This window comes from Triplophysa rosa, linkage group LG22, assembly GCF_024868665.1.
Source record: "Triplophysa rosa linkage group LG22, Trosa_1v2, whole genome shotgun sequence".
Classification (NCBI taxonomy): domain Eukaryota; kingdom Metazoa; phylum Chordata; class Actinopteri; order Cypriniformes; family Nemacheilidae; genus Triplophysa; species Triplophysa rosa.
Genome location: NC_079911.1, coordinates 9,510,609 through 9,532,789, shown reverse-complemented (window position 1 = coordinate 9,532,789; position 22,181 = coordinate 9,510,609). Strand labels below are relative to the sequence as shown.

Here is a 22,181-nt window from a genome sequence, read left to right as displayed (position 1 = left end):
TTAATGTTTTTTTATACGATACATACTGTAAATATATTGTTAATTTATTAATTACATGCGTCTTTTATCTAAAAAAAGACAAACATTTACAACTGCCAATTGTCCATAGCATAAATTGGATTTGCTTACTGGTCAAATGCAAATAAAACTAAATTTTCTAGTTGTCTCTTTTACACAAACTGATCACTTACTCATACAATGACATTTTTTAGAGTATCAAAATACAATACGCCAGAATGTTGTTAAAGCATCGAATGATCTGCCATTTTCTTAAAGCAGTTTGAAGCACTGAAGTCCAGTATATGACTCATATTTTTATATTTATAAATATCTCATAAGAGACCTGCACACTCAAACATGCAAATAGTATATAGTATATCATGTTCTTTCTGTTTCACCTCCTTAAAAGAGCGTTAAAACAGTCATAAGTTGTTAAAAAAGCAGGCAAATTTGAGCAAGCTTTCGTAATCAAATACACCAATGCTTTACTTACCTACATAAGCCTGAAAACCCACTAATAGTCTTGCATATAAGCTTAGTCATGTTACCATGCGCTGTATCAGCTCAGAAATGATCATTCAATGTTGGTTACAATATTTCATGTTAAAGTGTTGATTTGCGAGCTAGTTTTTTGAAGACGTTCAGCATTTCTAATATGTAACAAGAAAATGCATGTTTTGAATACAGAATTTTAGTGCTGGTGGTGAATAATTAATACTTAGAATGTAGTATAAATTAGTATGATCTAATAATATTTTCATTTATGCATTTGGTTACATACATATTTATCAAAAGCGACTTGTATTTTGTAAACATTTTATTAGTCCACGTCTACTATAACCCCAGTGTTTTGCCTAGAAACAAAGCAAATATTACATATACACACAGCCAAAATTAAAACCACATGATGCTTTAATACTTATGAAAGAAACCTTTATTTGTAATTTATATACGAAACACATTACCAGATTTCATAAAGTAATATAAAATAATAAACACCATTACACTCATGAGCAGGTGTACAAAATTTTTGTCTAACAGATTTGCACCATCAAAGTCAAAAGCATAGCACCACCATGGCACTGAATGAGTTGATAGATATTTACTACACACAAGCAGAATACATAGACCCTTTTTATTTTTTTATCATTTTGACCTTTTTATATTATTTTTTAATATATTTTATGGGGATAGGTTTATACTATAGGGACGAAGGAACTGGTTCACATTACAGTGTTTCAGGAAGGATTTCAAAGCCTAGCACAAAACAAAAGATCCTTTTAGATTCAGAAATCATAAGGCTGTAAAGGAAAGAGATTCAGACCATAACATTACAGCATTACATATACTAGAATGTTAATGTCATTTGGCACATGGCCAATATTTTGTGTTATTTGATGCTCTGCGTGTTTCTCTCTGTATGTGCATGTTTCCGTATGTCTGAGTGAGTACTTGGACTTATGTTACGTAGCTCAATAGAGACGATGCACATCTCCAATTCCATTATAATTGAGAAAAAATAATTATGAAAAACATATTTGTTTATTTATATCTATATATCATTTCTGTTTTAACTGCGTTTAACATGCAAACAGTCACTTGGTGATCTGACAGCACTGAAGCACACCTGAAAGTGTGTGTGTGTGTGCGTGTGTGTGTGTGTGTGTGTGTGTGCTTTATGATGATACAGTCTCATAGCAGTGCAAACATTATTCTCCTTTACTGAACGGAATCTCTACAGACTAGACATTAGGGAAAATTGAGAGACAACAGAAAATGAAAGCATGTCTGAATGTTAAAAAGCATTCAGATTATTTACATAAATCAAATCAACATCTATGAAACTGTCATTAAGGTACGTTTCCCCATGGCTATGTACAGTAGAAACACTTGGTACTGCCACCACTGTGGTCCTCTTAATCTAATCACCATCTAATCTCCACCTACTCTCCAATTTTGCCTAAGTAAGCACCATATACTGAATCTAGAAATCATGGCATCTACACAAGCATGACTGCATAGTCCACGGTGTTTCCACAACTGTAAGGGCATAAACATTGGTGTGTGCGTGTAAGTGTGCTTATCTTTCCAAGAGAAATGCCTTTTGCCCAAACTTGAGATAATTGAAATCTATGATTCTGATCACATTGTACAATGTGAGCCACCAGGGGGCAGTACTGACATGGGGCTGAGCACACAGTAGTGGTAACATCAGAAAAAGTACAAGCAGAGGGTATAAGGACACATTGCTGGACTAAGACAAATAGCTGGCAGGAACCAAGATGATGCTTTGAGAAAATCTATCAAACATTCAAAACAGCAGCAGAGGGAGAGTGTGTATTGAAATAAGCAACAAGCATCCATACTGTTATATTTTACAGACTCTGAGAGACTGCACCAGTCTTGTGGTGGCCTTAGCTGTACATGGTGTAGACGGCCAGCGGTTCCGTACAGGCGTTTCTGAATATGTTATGCATCAGCAAGAATCTCGTGAGCTTCTAGAAACTAGAGTTTTGTAAGTGGAGCTCTATGCACATCATTGTCTGTATAAATTTAGATTCGTACAATTTGGATGTGCATTATTTTTTATTGTGTAAGCAGAGATATACTTGCTCTTATAAAATATATTGAGTAAAGCACTCATATTCTGAGGCTTCAGCTTTAGTTTTGGAACAGGATGCAAGTTGGTGTTGGATATCTCTTTGCCCTGTATTGAGTCGGTGTGTGTAAACGAATGCAAGTGTGGTGATATACACTGCTACATTCCTGCATATGTGCCTGGAATCGTTTACTTAAGATTTGCTTTAACAGGAGTCAGACAGCTGTCTTTTACAAACACACATATGTGCCCAGCTCTGATAAAGTTGCAGTTAGATTTTGCCATATTTTATGACAAAGCTTTGTTTCCAGCAGATCAAGGCATGACATGGGCCAGAGGAGATTGTTTTCTTTCTCTTGGCAAGTCGAAAGCAAATTCCACTCTTGGTATGGCGTGAGAGTTCATATCCAGTTTAACTGGAAATTTGTTAAATCCTTTTAAAAGTGGAGAGGGACTTGACTCATCTCAGTTGTATATGCCATTTAAAAGGTTCGAGTGGGCTCAGATTACATTTTGCATACTGAAGTGCTTTCTTGGATAAATTTCAATGGTCAGAACTAGGGAAGTAGCCAATCATTCACAGAAACGTGTTTATTTTTTATTTTTTTACACAAACCATCTTCTGGCAAGGACTGGGCATGATAGGTATGGTAGTTTAGTAGTCATAGCCACTAAACACATGTTTCCTCTTTTTATGTTTTCAATATATTTGGTTTTCTCTTTCTCTTAACTTCTGCTACAAACATAACTTGATAGCTGTAATATTTTGGTAGCCCAATCTTCTTTACTCATCTCCATCATCTTTTCCCTTATCCTTTTTGTCTTTCTTTCCTTCCTTCTTCTTCTTTTTCTTCTTCTTGGATTCTTCTTTCTTTCCAAAAGTGATGAACTCGCCCTTATCATCCACGGCACCTGGGTCCTGCCGGATGGAGATGATGGCAGGAGAGCCTGGAATTATGAAGGCTTCAGGGGGGATCTCTCCTGGCTTCAGGGCTTGAGGAGGGCCGTAACCAGGGCCAGCACCATAGCGGAAGCTCCAGCTGTTACTGTTGATTCCAGCTCCGACAGGAGGAGACAGCTGCCCCTCTCCCTCCCCATCTGAGTGAGAAAAAATTATATTAGTTAAAATGTTTACATTTAAATTAATGTATTACGCCATTTATCACAAACAATTTACAGTGAATTCAATGTATATATACTGTATATATAGTATTTTTGTATCTGTGCTCTCTGGAAATCAAACCTATGGCCTTAGTATTGCTAGTGCCATACTCTTAGTTGAACTACAGAAATATTCTTTACATTCTTTATATTCAAACTTTACTGTTCAATTTACTGTATTAAACAATAAACAATAAACGGATAGTTCACCCAAAAATGAAATTACTCACTCTCTAGTTGTTCCAAACCTGTATGAATTTCTTTGTTCTGTTGAACACAGAAAGATATTTGGATGAATGTTAGTAACTGATATTTCTGGGGCATCATTGACTACCATAGTAGGAAAAATTAAAATGGTATAGTTAAAGGTGCCCCAGAACTGTTTGCTTTCCTCAATTCCTTTGTGTTAAACAGAAAAATATATACAGTATATACAATTAATTTTCCTCTGTAATTCATGACTAACATTTCAGTTGCTAAATTCAGTTACTAACATTCATCCAAATATCTTTCTTTGTTAACAGAACAAACAAATTTATACAGGTTTGGAACAACTAGAGAGAGAGTAATTCATGACAAAATTTTCATTTTTTGGTGAACTATCCCTTTAATATGTTAAGTTCTCTACATATTTACCATTTTCTCTTATAGTTTATGGAGTTTGCTGCACTATTAGTCATTATTACTGTTGTTATAGTTTTTTTTTTTCAATTATTTTGGTTTATTGGTTTGGGGGTGTTGAGTATGTGATGGTTATAGTTTTTGTTTTTATTAAGCATTTACGCTGTCAGAGAAAATGGTCAACAAATTTACCAAGCTGTTACTGTGGTAGTACTCTTTAAAAAAGTACTAATAATTAATAAATGAATGAATGGGGAAACACTATCTGTGAATGACTGTATGGCCACGTACACACTCACTGCAATTCCATTCCGTGTGTGTACGGAACAGGTAGTCACTCCCACATTCGTGATGATGTGTCCGTCAATTTGAATTAAACTACCACTATATATGCTGTGTTTGTTTATGCTCGGAATGCTGCTTCACAGAGTGATTTTTTGCAGTGTTGCCATGTTAATTTATTTTTAAGCATTTGTGTGCTTGTCATTTAGTCTTAGATCATAAAGCTTGGAACTTTAATAAAATGGTTGGTTGCATATATTTGAGATTTATTGGTCTTATAAAATATAAACTATTTGGATTTTTAAGGTTTATTTTCAGCTTGTCTTTGCAGTTTTTTTTCCATTAAGATCTGGCAACACTGTCACTTCACAAAGGGCTTGTGAGAGCGGCTAGCCGTGTGTCAAAATGTCCAAAAGTAAAGACTTATTTCACTGTTATTTTCTTACACCTTGCATACTGACGAAACCACATCACTGTTGGGAGTTTAAATACGTGATTAACATCTATTGTTCAATTCAGTTTCCGTACATACTGCGTTAAGTTTTGTTAAGTGCCATTGACACTTCCTGCATTTTTCGGGAGTTAATTTGGTAGTATAACGCGGTTGTCACTCCCATAAATTAGTAAACTGTGTGTGTACAGAACAGGATTAAGCACTAAAAGGTGAAGTGACAACCAAATTTATATGCAGTGTGTATATGGCCTAATATATCTGAAACACAATAAAACTTGAAAAAAACCTCCAAGTATCTTGGAAACATGACTGTTTCATCTTGTCAAAAGACCTGTGCAGAAGGTACATAAAATCAGCCAGATTGGTGCTTATTAGGTCGAGATGCTTTCCCAGTGTTGTGGGCAGTATAGCGAGTGATCTGTGAGCGGTTTGTGAGTGTGCCGTCTGATGCTGAGACTGTCCATAAGGTGACCCAGTTACTAACTCTATGTCCTTGAGACATAAACGCTCAACCTCTGGTTTCTCAGAAAGAACTAGACCTGCAACTGCAATACTATTCAGAGTTTACACATCTACATGAATCAAAAACATTTCCTAAATTTGAATAGTGCTGTAAAATAAATGTACATTTACTACTATTTGATTACTTAAATTCTCACAGGTAATATACACAATCGGCATCACGGCAGAGTGCACTTTCTAAATAACATTAATGTTTAAATGTGTACTAACCCATGGGAGAATGACACAGAGAACTGAGTACGGAGTGGGACACTTATGTACTACTTTCCCTACAGAAGCAGGGCTCTTTGCCACACCAGTTACTCAATGACCTACTTTCATTTCTGTGTTATACTTAGATTTATCCCTGGCCCTGGAATGCAATTCCATTTGTTTTTTGTCTGTAGGTTTATTATGACAGTACCGCACAGCTTATTTTTAATAAATGCAAAATCTTGCGAGGATTATCCGTATTCTGATATTCTTTCCATCTTAAATGAATCTGCACGGGTGGATTGTGCGTCTATTCTGTACTAAACTAAATTAGGAATCCTGCTCGCTCTCGATTTCAGGCAGATCCCTAAATTTAGACGTGTCACATCCTGCCATTAATATGCAAACATCTCTCTTGCTGGAAGGCCACAGATTCATTTTGAAAAACATGTTGAAAATTCTTGAAACTGAAATTTTGACCATCATAAAAACAAACCACCTCTAATGTGTCCCTACAGAACACTCATGGGGAACAGCACAGATGGTACAGCAGAGAGTTGATGAGAGACTCTTGTGCATTGTCCCCGGGCTTGCCAGATCACTTTGGCTGAGAACGTCCAGTGAGAGAATAACTTGTGAATCTATATGTTACTCACGCCTCAATCCATCTCCCTGTGGCTTTTATCATGGCAGTAACATCGGTGCTTGTGTGTGTTTGTGTGTTAAGTTGTAAATCACAGCAGGTCAGCTGAGCAGACTAGCACTGCTCCTCATGAGACCAACATAGAGAACATCAGGATGCATAAATAGGTTGGCAAAATCTGGTCTTTCATTGCTTTTATAGCTTTGCAATGCACAAACAGAAGCTGTGACTTTATCTGTGAAAGTTCTAGAAAGCTGTGAAAAATTTGCATGTTTATGCTATTGTATTTTTTTGCCTGATTGATTAAATGTTCACGGCAAGCTCTGTCAAGTTTGCAAGACCACACCCCTTTTTTTGCATCCATATGAGGTTTTGGGCCGTTGTTAGTCATATTTAGTCATATTTTAGCATCCAGATGTTCTACTTCCTTTTCTGTCTTCATAAAACCTATTCAAAACTAGATGTAGAGCTACACTCGCTATCGAAAGGAATATCAAGGCAGCCATAAAATCAACCAAAATTCTTTTTACGCCTACATTAAGGTTATACATGCTATTTTTGCCGTTGGAGCCTCCAGTCCTAATTTCTCTCATCCAATTTTTTTCTGACGGCACTACTTCTCTTTCCCTCTATTTCGCTCCCCTTCCACACCTTGTTCATTCTTCCATTTTGAGTATGAGCGGTTGCCATGGAAACCTCTTCCCCCATCCTATTCGCCCACTCCCAGCTGCTACTGCTGCAGTATCTAAGGTTCATTGTTGTTGCCTAGCAACAAGTCACACACTGTTTCCTAGCAACAGGACCACCGGAGGGGTTTGCCAATCCTGAACCTCTGTGCATCTCCAACCTCCGCATCCCCCTCTCCCTTTCAGAACCACTTTCATTCTCTCATCCTTCTCGCTCTCTATTACTTGCCGTCTCTCCATACCACATTTTTATCTTTTAAATGACTCTCAGTACAGCATCCTCATATATCCTCTGCTCTCTACATCACATTTCATCTGTCTCATTTTCCTGCTCATCTCCTCATGCCTCTGTCTGGTTTGTCCTATTCCACTGCCTTCATCTGCATTAAAACCTACAAGCGCTAAACCAAAGCTTACACATCACACCTGCACTGGGTCAATGATAGAACATTACCCTTTAAATAATCAGTGCACCATATTTCAGGGAGGAGGGGACTGTTTTTAGTCTAGCACATTATACACAGGGGAGCAGTGTGTGGTTTATCATTCCACTTGAAAGATGTCTGCAGCCTAAAAGAATCAATGCGTTCCTTTTTGGGTCTCCAACTTTCTTTCCTTCCACATGTCCTGTCTCACTTATTATTCCTTTCTTACTCTGTCTACCATTGACTAGTTCAGCTCGGCTCTATCAGCCTGTCGATATCTCCACCATCCACCCCCCAGGAGACCTGCCACTGTTGCTTTCATTCCTCTAATGGCAGATTAGACTGATCATCCCATGTCTGTCAGGCTGAATTTGAGAAGAAGCATATCTGGATAATGCAAATACAATAACCAAACACTTTTAAAAATTAAGGTGCTCCAAAAGGGTATTCGCAGCAATGCCATGGAAGAACCATTTCTGATTCTAAGGAGAAACCATACAGACAATATTGTCCTCTGTGGCACTATTTTTTAAAAGTGAACCTCAGACAGACTCACAATATTTGGCCAACCTCTCATTTGAATTCTCGGATGACAATAGAATAGTTGCAAGATATTATCCAAGCATTGCAGATCGCGTCCTTACCCAAAATAAACACATTTGGTTCATTGTGTCAACTAATGATTAGGCGTTTATGTTTGTCTAATTATGTGTTAGGCTTTGGCTAGGCCAAAAATGCCCACTTGAGAGACACAGCACTAAATTACAAATGAAAGCCTGTCAGGGGATTGGCTTTGTTGCTTTGATTTTTGGGAATACACAATATTGTGTTATAAGGAAGGAACTTTTTTGAAAAAGTCTAGAGTTTAGTAAACTTTTAGCTGGATTTCTTCCTGTGTCGTTTTAAATCTCAGCAGCTGTATCACAAATGCAGAACAAAGGGAAACTAAGGATAAAAAACTCCCCACGTGAATTGGAGATCTTTGTGTGCATGCAGATGGAAAAAGAGCAAGAGCCTTACTCAACCAACTTTCCTTTTGCCTTACACAGGTTATTTTAAACATGCATGAAATCATGTCAGTGTGAGTCGGCTTCAATTTGGGTCAAACGTTGTAGGTATTTTGGTTGCCCTTGATTTATTCTAAGATTCATTACAAGAAATCTAAAATCAGCATATGCGTTAGGCGTATTAATTTGAACAGATGTAAGAAGTTGATTAACATGATAATTTTGCAAAAGCGAAAATGACTGCGGATTAGAGGGAGCGTGAAGTTCTGTTAGATGATGTTGATGTCGTCGGTTTGGGTTGGTTAAGATTTAATGACAGTCAGCAGTGTGTGTGTCTTTAAGATGTGACCTCACCTGCAGCACTGGACACCGTGGGCCAGTTCTGGACCAGCATGCCTTGCGCCCCCTGCATGACAGCTGATGCCTCCTCCATATGCACAGAACTAAAAACAAAGACAAATGTCATTTATTTTTATCTTGTAATATCAAAATTAGTTTAAACAGTATACTGAGAAAATGCTAATGAAAAAGATTTTGAAATAACAAAACATGGAGCATATTTCACATTAAGATGTGGTTGGGTTTTGGGCTATGAATGTTAGTGTGATATAATTCCTGGCTAGTTTTAGCTGTTTGGTTCCAAGGTGTGTGTGGTTGCATGTATGCGCGTGTGTGTGATTGCAAATGTGCATGTGACACGTTACAGAGTGTGTATGATCTAATGTGTCTGTGCGTGAGGTGATGTGTGTGTGCGGTGTGTGAACTGTCAGGGATTGTTAGTGTTCCTCTCTGACGCTTTTACTCCTCCAGACATGACGACAGCAAAGCACATGACATAGAAAGTGTCTACATAAACAAATAGAGGAAGATATGTGGACTGTATATTAACTGAATGTCAACGTCTCTTTCTCTAACGCTATAAGCAAAAGCATAGTTCATAATCAGATTTCCTCTAATACATTGTTCATTTTATAAACCATATTTGTCTTTCCTTTCTGTCAGCAGGCCATATGTAACATATGCCTTGGAATCTGCAGTAGACAGCTGAAGATGTAGTATGTACTTAAAATTTCAACAAATGCACACCCTAGAGCTTCTTTTAAAGACATTACGTTAAAAGGGACGCTTTGTTTTCTATGCATACTTCTCCGCAACGGCCTTCAGCTTTCATGACAACTTGTATGTTTATCGCCATGGAAACCGTGATCAGACAAGCAACCACAGAATCAGCAGGACTGTGAATTGTGCCACAGCACTCCTATACATCCATTATGTACAGTACAGCCATAAGTAGCAGAAAGGAAGTGGGTATAGTAGGGCATCTGCAATGCAGCAGAGGATGTGCCCTCCCTTCTAAAGAGTCCAGAACCATGATCCTGTGTTAACATGATGGATCTTTCTAAATCTCTTTAAGCCGAAAATGTGTAACTTTTTAGCCTAATGAGAGGTGTTTTGCACAGTGTTATACATGGTGGCATGTGTGGCTTTAGAAATCAAACATCTAAACTTTGCTTACAGTGTCAAAAGGGTTACATCAATAATTAATGTAAATCTAACATAAAACAAACAAGTAATGAGATTTACTGCATCAGCAAGACATTGCAAGGATACAAGCAATGGTAGAACATGAAATAGTGTCATATTTCAAATGACGTTAAGAAATCTCTGTGAATGGATAATCTATTCAAATGGAAGCACTCTATAATGCTGATAGTCACAGAAATGAAGAATCCGTGTATATGTGAGTTTTTAGTCGTGGTACAAGCAAGCAACGCCAAGGTCATTGGTTTTATTTGCAGGGAATGCACAGACCGAATAATAAAAGACATGTGTCTATATATATATGTATTCATTTATTTTATAACTGGATAATGCAAGAAGTTGATAAAACTTTAATCATTACCGACCAACCCAGTCCCACAGCAGTTCGTGGCATAGACACGACATTTGGAATCTTTTAATTCATGGACACGAATATCCCCGTTTTTTTCCTGTCAGTGAGCACAACCTTTTTTTAATGTCACTCAGCACGACTTTCTTTTCGTGTCACTCAGCACGCCTTTCAATACAAAGACTGCTTGTGTATTTACATGTATATATTTATAACCTGATATCAAAACAAGTCGTACATATTTTAGGATGTGGCTGACTAACACCTTACTTCACCCCAAACCCTAAAATCACAGCAGCAAATGCTAATTTTGCAAAAACCGCGAGTTTCACGAAGTGGCAAAACAATGATAAATGGGTTCCCTAACCCCGCCCCTAAACCCAACGTCACAGGGGAAGAGTCAAAACATACCAATGAGATCGTAGAAAATAGAAATTCACACGAATGAGCCACCTTGTAAAATAGGTATGAATTCCCATCAGATTTCGTTGATATACAGTATACAGTATGTATACATATGAAAGATACCACGTTTATAATACATTAGATTGAAAGTCGTGCTGGGTGACACGAAAAAGGTCGTGCTGACTGAGACGAAAAAAAGGGGGAAATTAGTGTCAGTAAACACGAATAAATATATTACAGTTTTTGACAATGTCACGAATTCCAGTGAGACTGTGTTGCAACGATTGTTTATTAAGATGTCCCAATTTTTTTGTAATGTGTGCAAAGAAAGTAAGCTGCTTTTAGCCATTATACCCAACAACCTGGACCCTTTAACTAATTAAAATTAGTCAAGATCTTGTAAATTCAGTTTTAAAAATCAGCTTTAAAATATTTATATTATGCTGTATAATACATTTTATTATGATAATTTTTGCAAATAAATGTCTGTCATTTATTTATTTTTTCTTAGTGCTGTTGTTGCTTGTTGCTAGTTTAAAATCTTCTTAGGTGTTCTTGTATCTTTCCACTTTGACCTGCATTTTATATAAATGTTGCAATGTAAATTCAATAATATGCATTATATTTTTAAAAGTAAGCCAGGACTGTCACTGGTACCCATTTAGAAGTAAGTTAGGTCCATGACACCCCTGGTTGTACTGTACTATATTTTGTTAATGGTGCTACTGCACTGAATGGTTTCATCTAAATTATCCCTTGTGTGTGCTGTCATCACCTGTGTATATTTACACCCGCTTTCAAACACAGGCACGCACACAAAAACACACACTAAACCATCCTGGAGATAAACCCACAGGCACTCACATTGTCACATAAAACAGACCGCCCATCACCTTTTGGAAACTGTATGCATGTAATAGGAGGTGTACGTGTAAACATTGAGAAAATGTTTTAAGGTTTAGCTATGACTCATTTTGTCAGCAATTGTGCATCTACATACTTCTGAGGTTTGTCAGTATTGTGTGCGCATACCCTCACATGCTCGGCTCATGAACTAGCTTGTCCTTTATGCTTGGTTGTGAAGGACTGTGCATCTGCTCTGGAGAATGCTGATGACCTACATACTCAAGATCAGACTGCAGACAGCCACTATGTCAGAAAAAAATGCCCTCAGCAAACGCTTCAGAGCTTGTGTTTATGCATTATAAAAAGAGACAGAGCACAGTTGGTTCACTGAGGAAGATGAGCGGGTCAGAATAAAGTCAGAAAGCTCCTGGTGGTCATGGGTCTGGTGTCTGGATGAGTCCTGGCAGACTATGTAAATAGTTTTACCCTAGTTTGACCCTATCTTTACCTCACTTTTATCAAGGATAAACACAATTAATTCATTCATAGTTGATCAGATTAAGCATCCAATTTATTTCATGTTGGTTCCATATCTCTTTTTTTTTCCTTTTGTTTTACCAGACAATCAAGTCACAGACCATTTGGTATCCTTCATAGACCACCAACGGACCACAGTCCATGTGGAATGAAATGTATTGTATTTTATTATATGAACTAATAAACAACACAATGTGCATGTATTATCTCAGGTGTCTTAATAAAGCGATAAAGTAAACCTGTACTGAATAACTAATAAGCAAAAGAGAAATGCAGAGGAGGAGTGCAACAGCTCAGAGGGAACTGTAACTCTTTTAGGACGTTATTTTCAGCAGAAGTGCTTACCTCTGCACTCCTGCCCTCAACGATGCAGAGTAACGCCAGTCAGCATTCGGTCCTTTGGGCTGGAGAGAAAGAGAGAGGAGGTAGAAGAAAAGAAAAGGGGTTAGATACATTCTCATCAATAAATCATGACGCTCTGAGTGTGTGTTGCATTTTAATGTGAACCACATCTGGAAAAACAGTGCCACTGAGACAACAATTGACACTAAGCCACGCCCCATGACTTGCTGGGGTTTGCGTGTTTTGAGTGTTTATAATAACAGTGCACATGAACGTTGATTTAATAACATACACAAGCCATTATTACACACGTTATTAATTACCCTTCATCGCCCCTCCCCCATCGCTCCAGAAAAAGCCCCTAAACATCTTTCTCTTCTCCTAGCATCCGCTCCCAGTGGCACCCGATGATTTCATCCCAAGATACCAGCTGACCTCATGTAAAATGATACTTGAGCCTTTTCTGCCCTCAACAGGAATCAATCTCACAAGATGACCATTTTCCTTGTAATATAATACAAAGAAAAGCCTCAAATGTAAGATGCTCATTGGTTCCTCCAGAAGATTACAATGAATGCATTTATTTGTCTCGCAGTAAGAGGAACACTGTAAAAAATGATTTGTTGTTTTTTGTTGTTTCAACTTAAAAAAATAAGTTACCTGGTTGCCTTAAAATTTTAAGTTAGTTCAACTTAAAAATATTAGTTCACTTAATGAATTTGTTGCAAACTCGTTGTGTTGACTAATATTTTTAAGTTGAACTAACTTAAAATTTTAAGGCAACCAGGTAACTTATCTTTTTAAGTTGAAACAACAAAAAACAACAAATCATTTTTTACAGTGAAGAGCAGCATGTGGTGTCAGAGCTCCAGCGTGCCACACGTTTTATATTTGCCCTAGTAAAAACTGGGTTGGGGAATATGTGATGGGATGAGGCTTAAGAGAATGGCCCAGATAATTTGAGTAAATACCATTCTATAATGACGTGAATTCAGGGGGGAAGTGTGTGCAAAAAGGCTCTCCCACTCTCACACCATATAATTTGCAGAGCCGAGAAGCAAAAGCTGGAGGTTAATTTCATAGCTGGCTCTCTTATCTCTGACATGCGGCCTTTGCTCCTAAATCCTCTGCAGTCACTGCTCTGCCTTAGACAAATCTGAGAGGATCTGATGCTTTCAAGAACCTTTTCTTGCCAACTCTACAGTTATTCTTGTGCTCAGAGATTTCGATTTTGTGTTATTTAAACCACCTGCAATATCCCCTCCCATGAGCCATCAGGACACAGCCTTTAGATCATGTTCTGGCTAAGTAAAACACATTTCACGAATCAGAGTGACCATGACATCACACAGATTAAAATGACAAAAACTCCAATGGAACCCAAACAAATCTTTGACAGCAAATACACTGCACCTAACCACGTACTATGACCTAAAAAAGTCTGAGTTTGTGAAACGTTGCATAGACCAAAATATTGTAATTGAGATGCTTTGTGGCCTATTTCCCTCAAAAGGCCCTTATTCTCTTTAATTTTGTGTAATGTCACCAACTGGGCAAAGAACCACTAAAAGCATTTGGTATGCATGCAATACTAATACATTTTGGATTAAACACATTGTGACAAATACACAGGTGCATGGGTGGCCGACACAGGATGGAAATGATTTCTACAAGAAAATGTGATGACAGCCTTAGATGTGAGAGCAAATGCCTGATTCATCAAAAACACAGTGAGCTACTTGAGAACGACTTAATGTTTGACACTAATGTTGGGTGAAGCGAAGCTGTGTAAAGCTGCACTAGATAACTACACAGTGCGACAGGAGATGACAAGGTCAAAAGCTAGTGACACGTAAGCATAGAGCTTCATTGAAATTCATGGTGTGACTGCTAAGCTTTATCTTCACTTAAATCTTTCTAGTGCACACGTTGTGCATGCTAATTCTAAAAGGAACTAAAATCATCAGACAGACCTGTAAACCTGCTGCATCTGGCATGCTGAGCCTGCGAACGAATCCGCTCCCTTGGGTAAAATAGCGCTCGGAGCCCCAGGTGCCACTGATGGGTCGGCCCGTGTTGTAGAACATGAAGGTGTCACTGCCAGATGTAGCAGTCAGACACGTCTTGTAGCAGTAGGTTTTGGTCAGGGAGCCATTACCACGGACCTCAATGTAATGAGGTTCCACTTTAAGGTCTCGGCGAAGCACTACGTTGTTGTTGGGTTGAGAACCAGCACCTCCCCCTCCTCCTCCAGAGCAACCCTCTGCCTGGGCCTTCTGGGACACACAGCAAGGTGAGCATGACCCTGGCTGGGTGCAGTAGGCATGGCATCGCACAATAGCCAACACAACCACCGTCACCAGGAACACAAACGTGGTGGCACTCAAGGCCACAATGAGGTACAATGTCACATTGGAAAACAAAAGTGTGCTGTGAGGGCGAATGATTCTTTTGGGGTCGGGCGTGAATTTAGGTGGCACTTCCATGACGGCAACGTTGATGGTGGCGGTGGACGATAGAGGTGGCTCACCATGGTCCTTTACTAATACGGTCAGACTAAAAGAGGTGGAGTTATCCTCCAGGACTCGGCGCGTGGTGCGAATCTCTCCTGTGTGCTCATGCACTTTAAACAGGTCCAGATCGCTGGCCTGGTCCAGCAGGTAGACGATCCATGCGTTCTGTCCTGCATCTGCGTCATAGGCCACTACCTTCGTGATCAGCGTACCTGGTTCTGCATTCTTCTGCACCGTCTCGGTTGAGCGGGTGCCATTGGCCGGGGGATTTATAACGTCAGGCGGGTGGTCGTTTTGATCCATGATGTAAATATAAACAGTGGCCACACGGCTGAGTGGTGGGATACCACCATCCTGAGCTTTGACCTGGAAGTGAAATTCCCGTAATGTCTCATAGTCGAACGAGCGAAGGGCGTATGCAACACCTGTGTCTGCCTTTACTGACACATAGGAGGTGACAGGGATGCCATGATTGTTGTCATTTAGAACCGTGTAGGTGATGCGAGCGTTTTCGTTGACATCTGAGTCCTGAGCCTTGACGGTGCAAAGCGAGGCTCCAGGTGCATTGTTCTCCGTGACATAGACAGTGTAGGACGTCTGCTCAAAGCGTGGAGGGTTGTCATTCACATCCGCAACATCCACCTGAATGGTCTTTTGGGAAGATAAGGGAGGGGTACCGCCATCCGTGGCACTAAGTGTGACGTTATAGGCCGCTGTGGTCTCACGGTCCAAGAAGGCAGAGGTTACCAAAGTGTAGTAATTTCTAAAGGATTTGATTTTAAATGGAAGGCCAGGTGGAATCTCAAGGGTCACCTGTTTGTTTGCACCAGAGTCACGGTCCGTCACGCTGATCAGGGCCACCACGGTGTCCGCACGGGCATCTTCACGCACAGGACTGGATAAAGAAGAAAGAACAATCTCTGGAACGTTGTCATTCACATCTACAACTTCCACCACTACTTTGCAATGGGCCGCCACTGGAGCTGGGCCTTTGTCCATGGCCTGGATATACATTTCGTATGAATTGGTGTCCTCATAATCCACATTGTTCCTCACACGGATTTCTCCAGTGTTAGTGTCCATGCTGAACATTTGTCTGACCCTGTCTGGGGTGTAACTGCTGAATGAATAAAGCACCTCCCCGTTTGTCCCTTCATCTTGATCCGTGGCATTTAATTTAATAACCAAAGTGTCTTTTGGCGAATTTTCAAGCAGTTTGACTTTGTACACTGAGCTGTCAAATACGGGGTTGTTGTCATTTGAATCTAAGACTCGAACATTAATTTTTGCGGTACCTGTTCGTGCTGGTGTGCCGCCGTCTGTAGCTGTCAGGATTAACTGATGGTAAGGGGCGAACTCGCGGTCCAATGGCTTTTTGAGAACGAGCTCGATGTGCTTAGTATTCAACGAGGGTTTGTTGGAATCGAGAGCAAAATGCTCGTTTGGACTGAGCCGGTATAATCGAACAGAATTGGTGCCGATGTCCGGATCTTGCGCGTGCTCGATTGGAAAACGAGAACCTGGCAAAGCAGATTCAGTAATCTCCAGTTGGTACTCGTCTCTGGGGAACTGCGGCGTATTATCATTCACGTCTGTTATCTCCACCTCGACATTATGCTCTTCAGATGGATTTTCAAGAAGAACCTCTAAATTCAAGACACACACGGTGCTCGAATCACACAATGTTTCTCTGTCGATTCTCTCATTTACCAACAAATTTCCATTCTTGTAGTCCACGTACCTTTTGCCGCTGTTAGAGGTTACCTTTATTTTTCGGGTGGAGAGCTTTCGGTTATCCAGACCCAATTCCTGTGCAATATCACCTACAATCGTTCCACTCTCAGATTCCTCTGGCACGGAATATCGTATTTGTCCAAGAGCAAGGCCACAAAATAATAAAAATACCAAAAAGGAAAGAGGCACTTTTTTGTCTAGGCAATCACGTATCCCTGCAAAAGCCATCGCAAGATCATAGGATCCGCAGACGGATTAAAAACAGCACTCCGCCTTTTCAGTTTGCAATATCTTGCCTCCCACTTCAGCATTAAAGTCACCTAATTGGTTTTCCATTTATGTGCACAATGCCCTAATTGTGGTTTCCAAATAAGCGCACGAATACTTCATGTATGCGCCCATGTTTCCTTTGTCCGCGCTTATCCTTTTTTTCTCTGCGCGCCGCTGACGGGTGTGTTTCCTTGCCACTGGTGCTGCATATTTCGCCGTGCGCGCACTCTCCCTCTCCCTTTCCCCGCTTCAAGCCACCCCTCCCATTCGTACTCCTTTTCCTGCTCCTCTTCATCGCTGTTCAACGAGGTTGGTGCGGCACTCCAGGGGAGGGACTATCAAAAAAAGCATTTCTATTTTCGAGACTTAAAAAGAAAAGATCATAACTTAGCTTGAAAAAAAAACATCGGCCGTGTTTTCTGGCTAATACGAAAAAAAGGTTAATTAGAATGTGGATAAGCGAATTACTTTTTCCACAACTAGGACAGTGCGTTTTAAACTTAGGTTCGGCTGTTTAGGAAAGCCAAGACAAAACCGACAATTTTTCATAATTATTTTCTGTAAGAATTTGCATTCGCAGTTTGCTCTCTCTGAATGGCCTTGACTTTCCCTAAATAACTATTTTAAAGATACTGTGAAGGAAACCCACGCCTCCGCTGCAAATCATATGCACCCTTGACAAGCTTCACAAAGATCATTTGTCGGCGTGACCGAAGAACGGCAAACCAAATCATTGTGAATAATTTAAATAGGCCTACTGTCCAAAAATGTTGCAAATTTGAAAATATCGAAATAATATTCTTTTTTGTCTTTCTTGGTTTTATTTTTATAATTATCACAGTTAGCCTACTGCCACAACATGCGTTTTTTTCTTCTCACTTTCGTCTCCCCCTGTATATGCTTTGACTTCAGACAGACCAGGTAATTCGGGCGTGCGCGCCCCAGGCGCGATCTCTGTGCATCCGTCAAAATGCGCCACAGTGAGGTACCGTGTCACTGTGAAACCGATGACATAAACTAAGTCAGAGCAGACTGATGCCTAAACCCCTCGAATCACAGTCCCCCTCGAGTCATCTCCATACAAAACATAACTCAATACAATCTTCATTCTGAAGAGTTCGTTTGTTTTTTTATTTTGTACATTAATAATTTCTCTTATTATTCAGAATATATTCAACATTTTGTCAACAATCAACGTTTCAAAATCACACACATCTTTATATGGGCTAATATCTGATTTTTTTTCACCAGAACTGGGTTGCAGAATCAGATGACAATGAAATGACTTCTATAGACTGACAGATACAGTATAAACAAACTCATGTACCAATGAGAAATCTTTATGTTCTATGTACAATAAAACCTATAGCTTGCCTGTGTGCTTGTATGGGAGAAATATCTATTTGATGCCAGATGTTATGCACCACAACATACAGAACTACAAAATACCCAAATGTTTACTCTGTTTTACTGACTTGAAGTACTGTTTTTTTCTGCTAAACTAAAACTAGGAGCAAACTCGTGATATTCCTTCAGGTGGATGTGATAGGTGGAGTTTGACAGAGACATGCAATGATCTGTGCTTTCTGCAGTTTTAGAATGAAAAAAGAATCCCATTGTAGAAGAGATAAAACAGTTTTTGAATAACAATAATGCAAAATAGACATTCATAGTGCATTTCACCTTTACAGTATAAAAAAATAAGAAAACTGCAACATTTTATACTATATTTTAAATAATTGCAAAATATGATATACTTAGAGATGTATTGTATATGAGAAATCTAGCTTAGTGTCAAGAGTCGTCTTTTAAAATTGCATTAATTGATTTGTTCTCCTAAAGCTTTTTTTGATCAGAGAACTCAATCTGTTCTACCAGCTCTATTAGGTCTCTGTTTCACAAAAGCACAACAAGGCACATCGTTCGGCATTTGTGCTTTCACTGTCAGTGCAGTAACTAAAAATGTCTTGACATATACAGTAGTGAGTTGTGGCTTTAGGAAGCAAAGTGTGTTTAGTTGTGAATGATAGGGTCACAAGACAACCATAACACTGTCAATTAGTACTCCACAACATGAACATAAAAAAATAATTCTCACATTGTTGAGAGAATGCATGATTTGTGCAGAAGATATAGCTGTCACTTCTAAAGCTAATGTCATCTATGTACACTGGTGTGGAAGGATTTGTAAGCTGCTGTTAATTGGCTTTTTAGCATGACCTTTGACTTGTGAACTCTGACCTTTGGCAGGGCAGAGAGAAAAATGTCAGTTTTTTTTCTCTTCCCTGACCCCACTTACATAAGTGTGCCATCTCTTTTAAAAGAGATGCACCCATCTGAGAGACACCACACAGACAGCCTGCACTAACACTGCCCTCAGCAAGGGCATCCAGAGGCAGACTACCCACCGCGTGTGCACTAAAATAAAATCTCTCTCACACACACACATATCCATATCTTGTATTATTTTGGCTTTGTGTGTGGCCCCTGCTTGGTGTTGGTCATGTGGGTCGACACAATAATAAAATCATATGCACTGCTACAAGCGAACATTGACACCTTTTTTAAAAGTGGACAATAGCTGTACCCTGAGTAAGCAAACCAGCAGTATCACAGGCTATTGAGGTCACCCTAATCCCTCACTGAACCACCTGCTTAAGAAGTTTCAAGAGAAAAAATAATAATGAGTAATGATCAGACTATTTCCGAAATTAATTGTTGGACTGATTTAAAAAAGCTACTTTGTAATTCTTAGTTCTTAGACTACAGAGAGAAACTTTTGAATAAAAAAGAAGAGAGTGGGAGGGAGAGAGAGAATGTTCTCAAAAACTGAGGCAAAGCATCATGGGAGTGGAAGGCATGTTATGTGTAATACATAGTGACAGTAAAAGAGAGACATAAAGCAAGAGCATCTGAAGTGGTTGTGGCAGAGGATGGTTGAGAAGTACGATGTGAGAGACAGACCTCTACTGGTGAGGCAGGAAATAAACATGTTCGGCCAACAGAGAGCGCTAGCAAGCTATACACAGCCTCTCCCTCTCTCTGCATTCTGTTCAGCTTGACTCATTCTGCCACCTGCAGCCTTCTGCAGAGATGACCCACCCATACTCTCACTGATATACTGCAGGGAATCATCAAATATTCCTTCTGTTGTGTGACCTAGCAACCTGAGAGATGCATTTCCTATAAGAGATGCAGATGATTGTCATAAGCCCAATTCACAGGACACACACAAACCATAAAATGAGCATCCTATATGCACTTTAAAGATAAAAGCATATGCCATATGCACAAATCCAAATGTAATTACACAGATTCTTACAATCTTCAAGAAATATAGATCCCGTGAAAGTAAAAAAAATAGCTGCTATTTTGAGGAAAAATTGAAAAAAACATGAATGGAAAATATGTGATTCATGGCAGCCTATATGTTATGCTCTGCCCCTCCCTTCGACTGTCAGGGTCTTGCAGATAAGAGAGGGATACAGTGATACACCCAGAAGGATAGAAATCCCAGCATGACCTTAACAAAAAGCTTAGGTCGTTCTCTGTCTGAGGCCAGGCGCAAACACACAGTTAATGTCTCACAGCATGTAGACAACAGGCTTAGCTATTTACAGTCAGTTCACAAAAATAACACAGGAAGGAATGATAGTGTCTGTATTCATGCACACTGTGTACTGTGACTCATAGTTTCTCACAGTGCTGCTGCACTGGCTCAAATCAATGACTGTGCCAAGCATATTTTAATGAACGAGATGCACGAGCACATACAGACTTACTCTATATTTTCTATTTAAACAGCATTATAATTAAAAGGTACATGTAAAGTTCCAATTAACCACAAATTCACAGCTAGCTGAAGCACAGGTGAAACAAGATCCTTGTGGTTCATGCTGAATAATACATGTGATAAACAAAACTGGATGCAGTTGACATTAATGCACAATAATAGAAGTGAGATTAAACCAAAGTGAGAATCTTGATTTCTTTCACATTTTTGGCACAAGATTGTATCTAAAGTAACCTTTATTTGAGCTAAACATTTCACCAGTATGTGCACTTCCTGGGACTCAAATCAATGACCTTGGCATTGATTGATTTTTTACCAAATAAGCTATTGAATTTAAAGAGCACAACAAGAATATACCAAATGCATTGCTATCATTGCATCTTGTAATGCGATGTGTTGCTATCAGCCTGTCTGTGTGCATGTGCACTGCCTCAAAATGACATCTGCCACAGATCTAATAACATAGGACATAGATGTAGACTAATCCTCTGAATTCAGAACAACTACACCAAAAATAAAAACAATCATCAAGGAAAAAGAAAACAACACATTCTCTGCTTTCATCACTAAAAATGGCAATTTGTAGAAAAGCAGTAGACTTTAAATTACAAAAGATTTTAAAATATTTCCGGCTAGCATTTAAATTACGATGTAACGCAATGATACTACAAGTCGTTTTAAAATAGCATGTTAAGCAGCCATACAATCTTAAAAAAGATGCTTCAAAAGGTTCTTTGTTGCCACAGAAGAATGGTTCCATAAAGAACCTTTAACATCTGAAGAACTTTTCTGTTTCACAAAAGGTTTTTTGTGGCGAAAAAAGGTTATTCAGGTTAAAAAAAAGGAAAGAACCTTTGACTGAATGGTTCTTCGTGGAACCAAAAATGGTTCTTCTATGGCATCGCTGTGAAGAACCGTATTTAAGCACCTTTATTTTTAAGAGTGTAGAAAATCTAGTGTAAATTATGTGATGAAAGTCCATGAAACATTGACTGCTAAAACTTTTGCAATCCAAAAATACAAACCTAATTTTCTTAAAGAAACATGAAGGCTGCATGTCATGTTTTAAACACCACAAAAAGATTAAGATCATATTAACCTGGAACTTCAGAAACACAGTTTGCTATATAAAAACTTACAGTGGTGAGTGAACAAAGAAGATGGAAATAGACATAAATTAAAAGGGTGAGTTAAGACCACATAGAAGCATGTGGATTGAGGTCATATAGATAAACACTTGACATTAAGGGAAAGAAAA

General features: G+C 39.0%; 1 protein-coding gene across 12 annotated transcripts in view; it reads right to left on the bottom strand.

Annotated features, from left to right (window-relative positions):
* Positions 1-22,181, bottom strand: part of LOC130546377 (protocadherin alpha-C2-like) — a 193,296-nt gene that overhangs the window by 134,596 nt on the left and 36,519 nt on the right. For 9 of the 12 annotated variants that reach the window (XM_057321613.1, XM_057321614.1, XM_057321618.1 and 6 more), the window contains 3 exons: positions 12,617-12,675; positions 8,947-9,035; positions 912-3,697 (listed from right to left, as the gene is read on the bottom strand). The exons of 2 other annotated variants lie outside the window; for them this stretch is intronic. In XM_057321613.1, the coding sequence (XP_057177596.1) occupies positions 3,384-3,697; positions 8,947-9,035; positions 12,617-12,675 (462 nt within the window). In that variant the 3' untranslated portion in view covers positions 912-3,383. Of the gene's footprint in view, positions 1-911; positions 3,698-8,946; positions 9,036-12,616; positions 12,676-14,586; positions 18,781-22,181 lie in introns of those variants that run through there. One more of the 12 variants, XM_057321589.1, reaches the window with a different exon arrangement.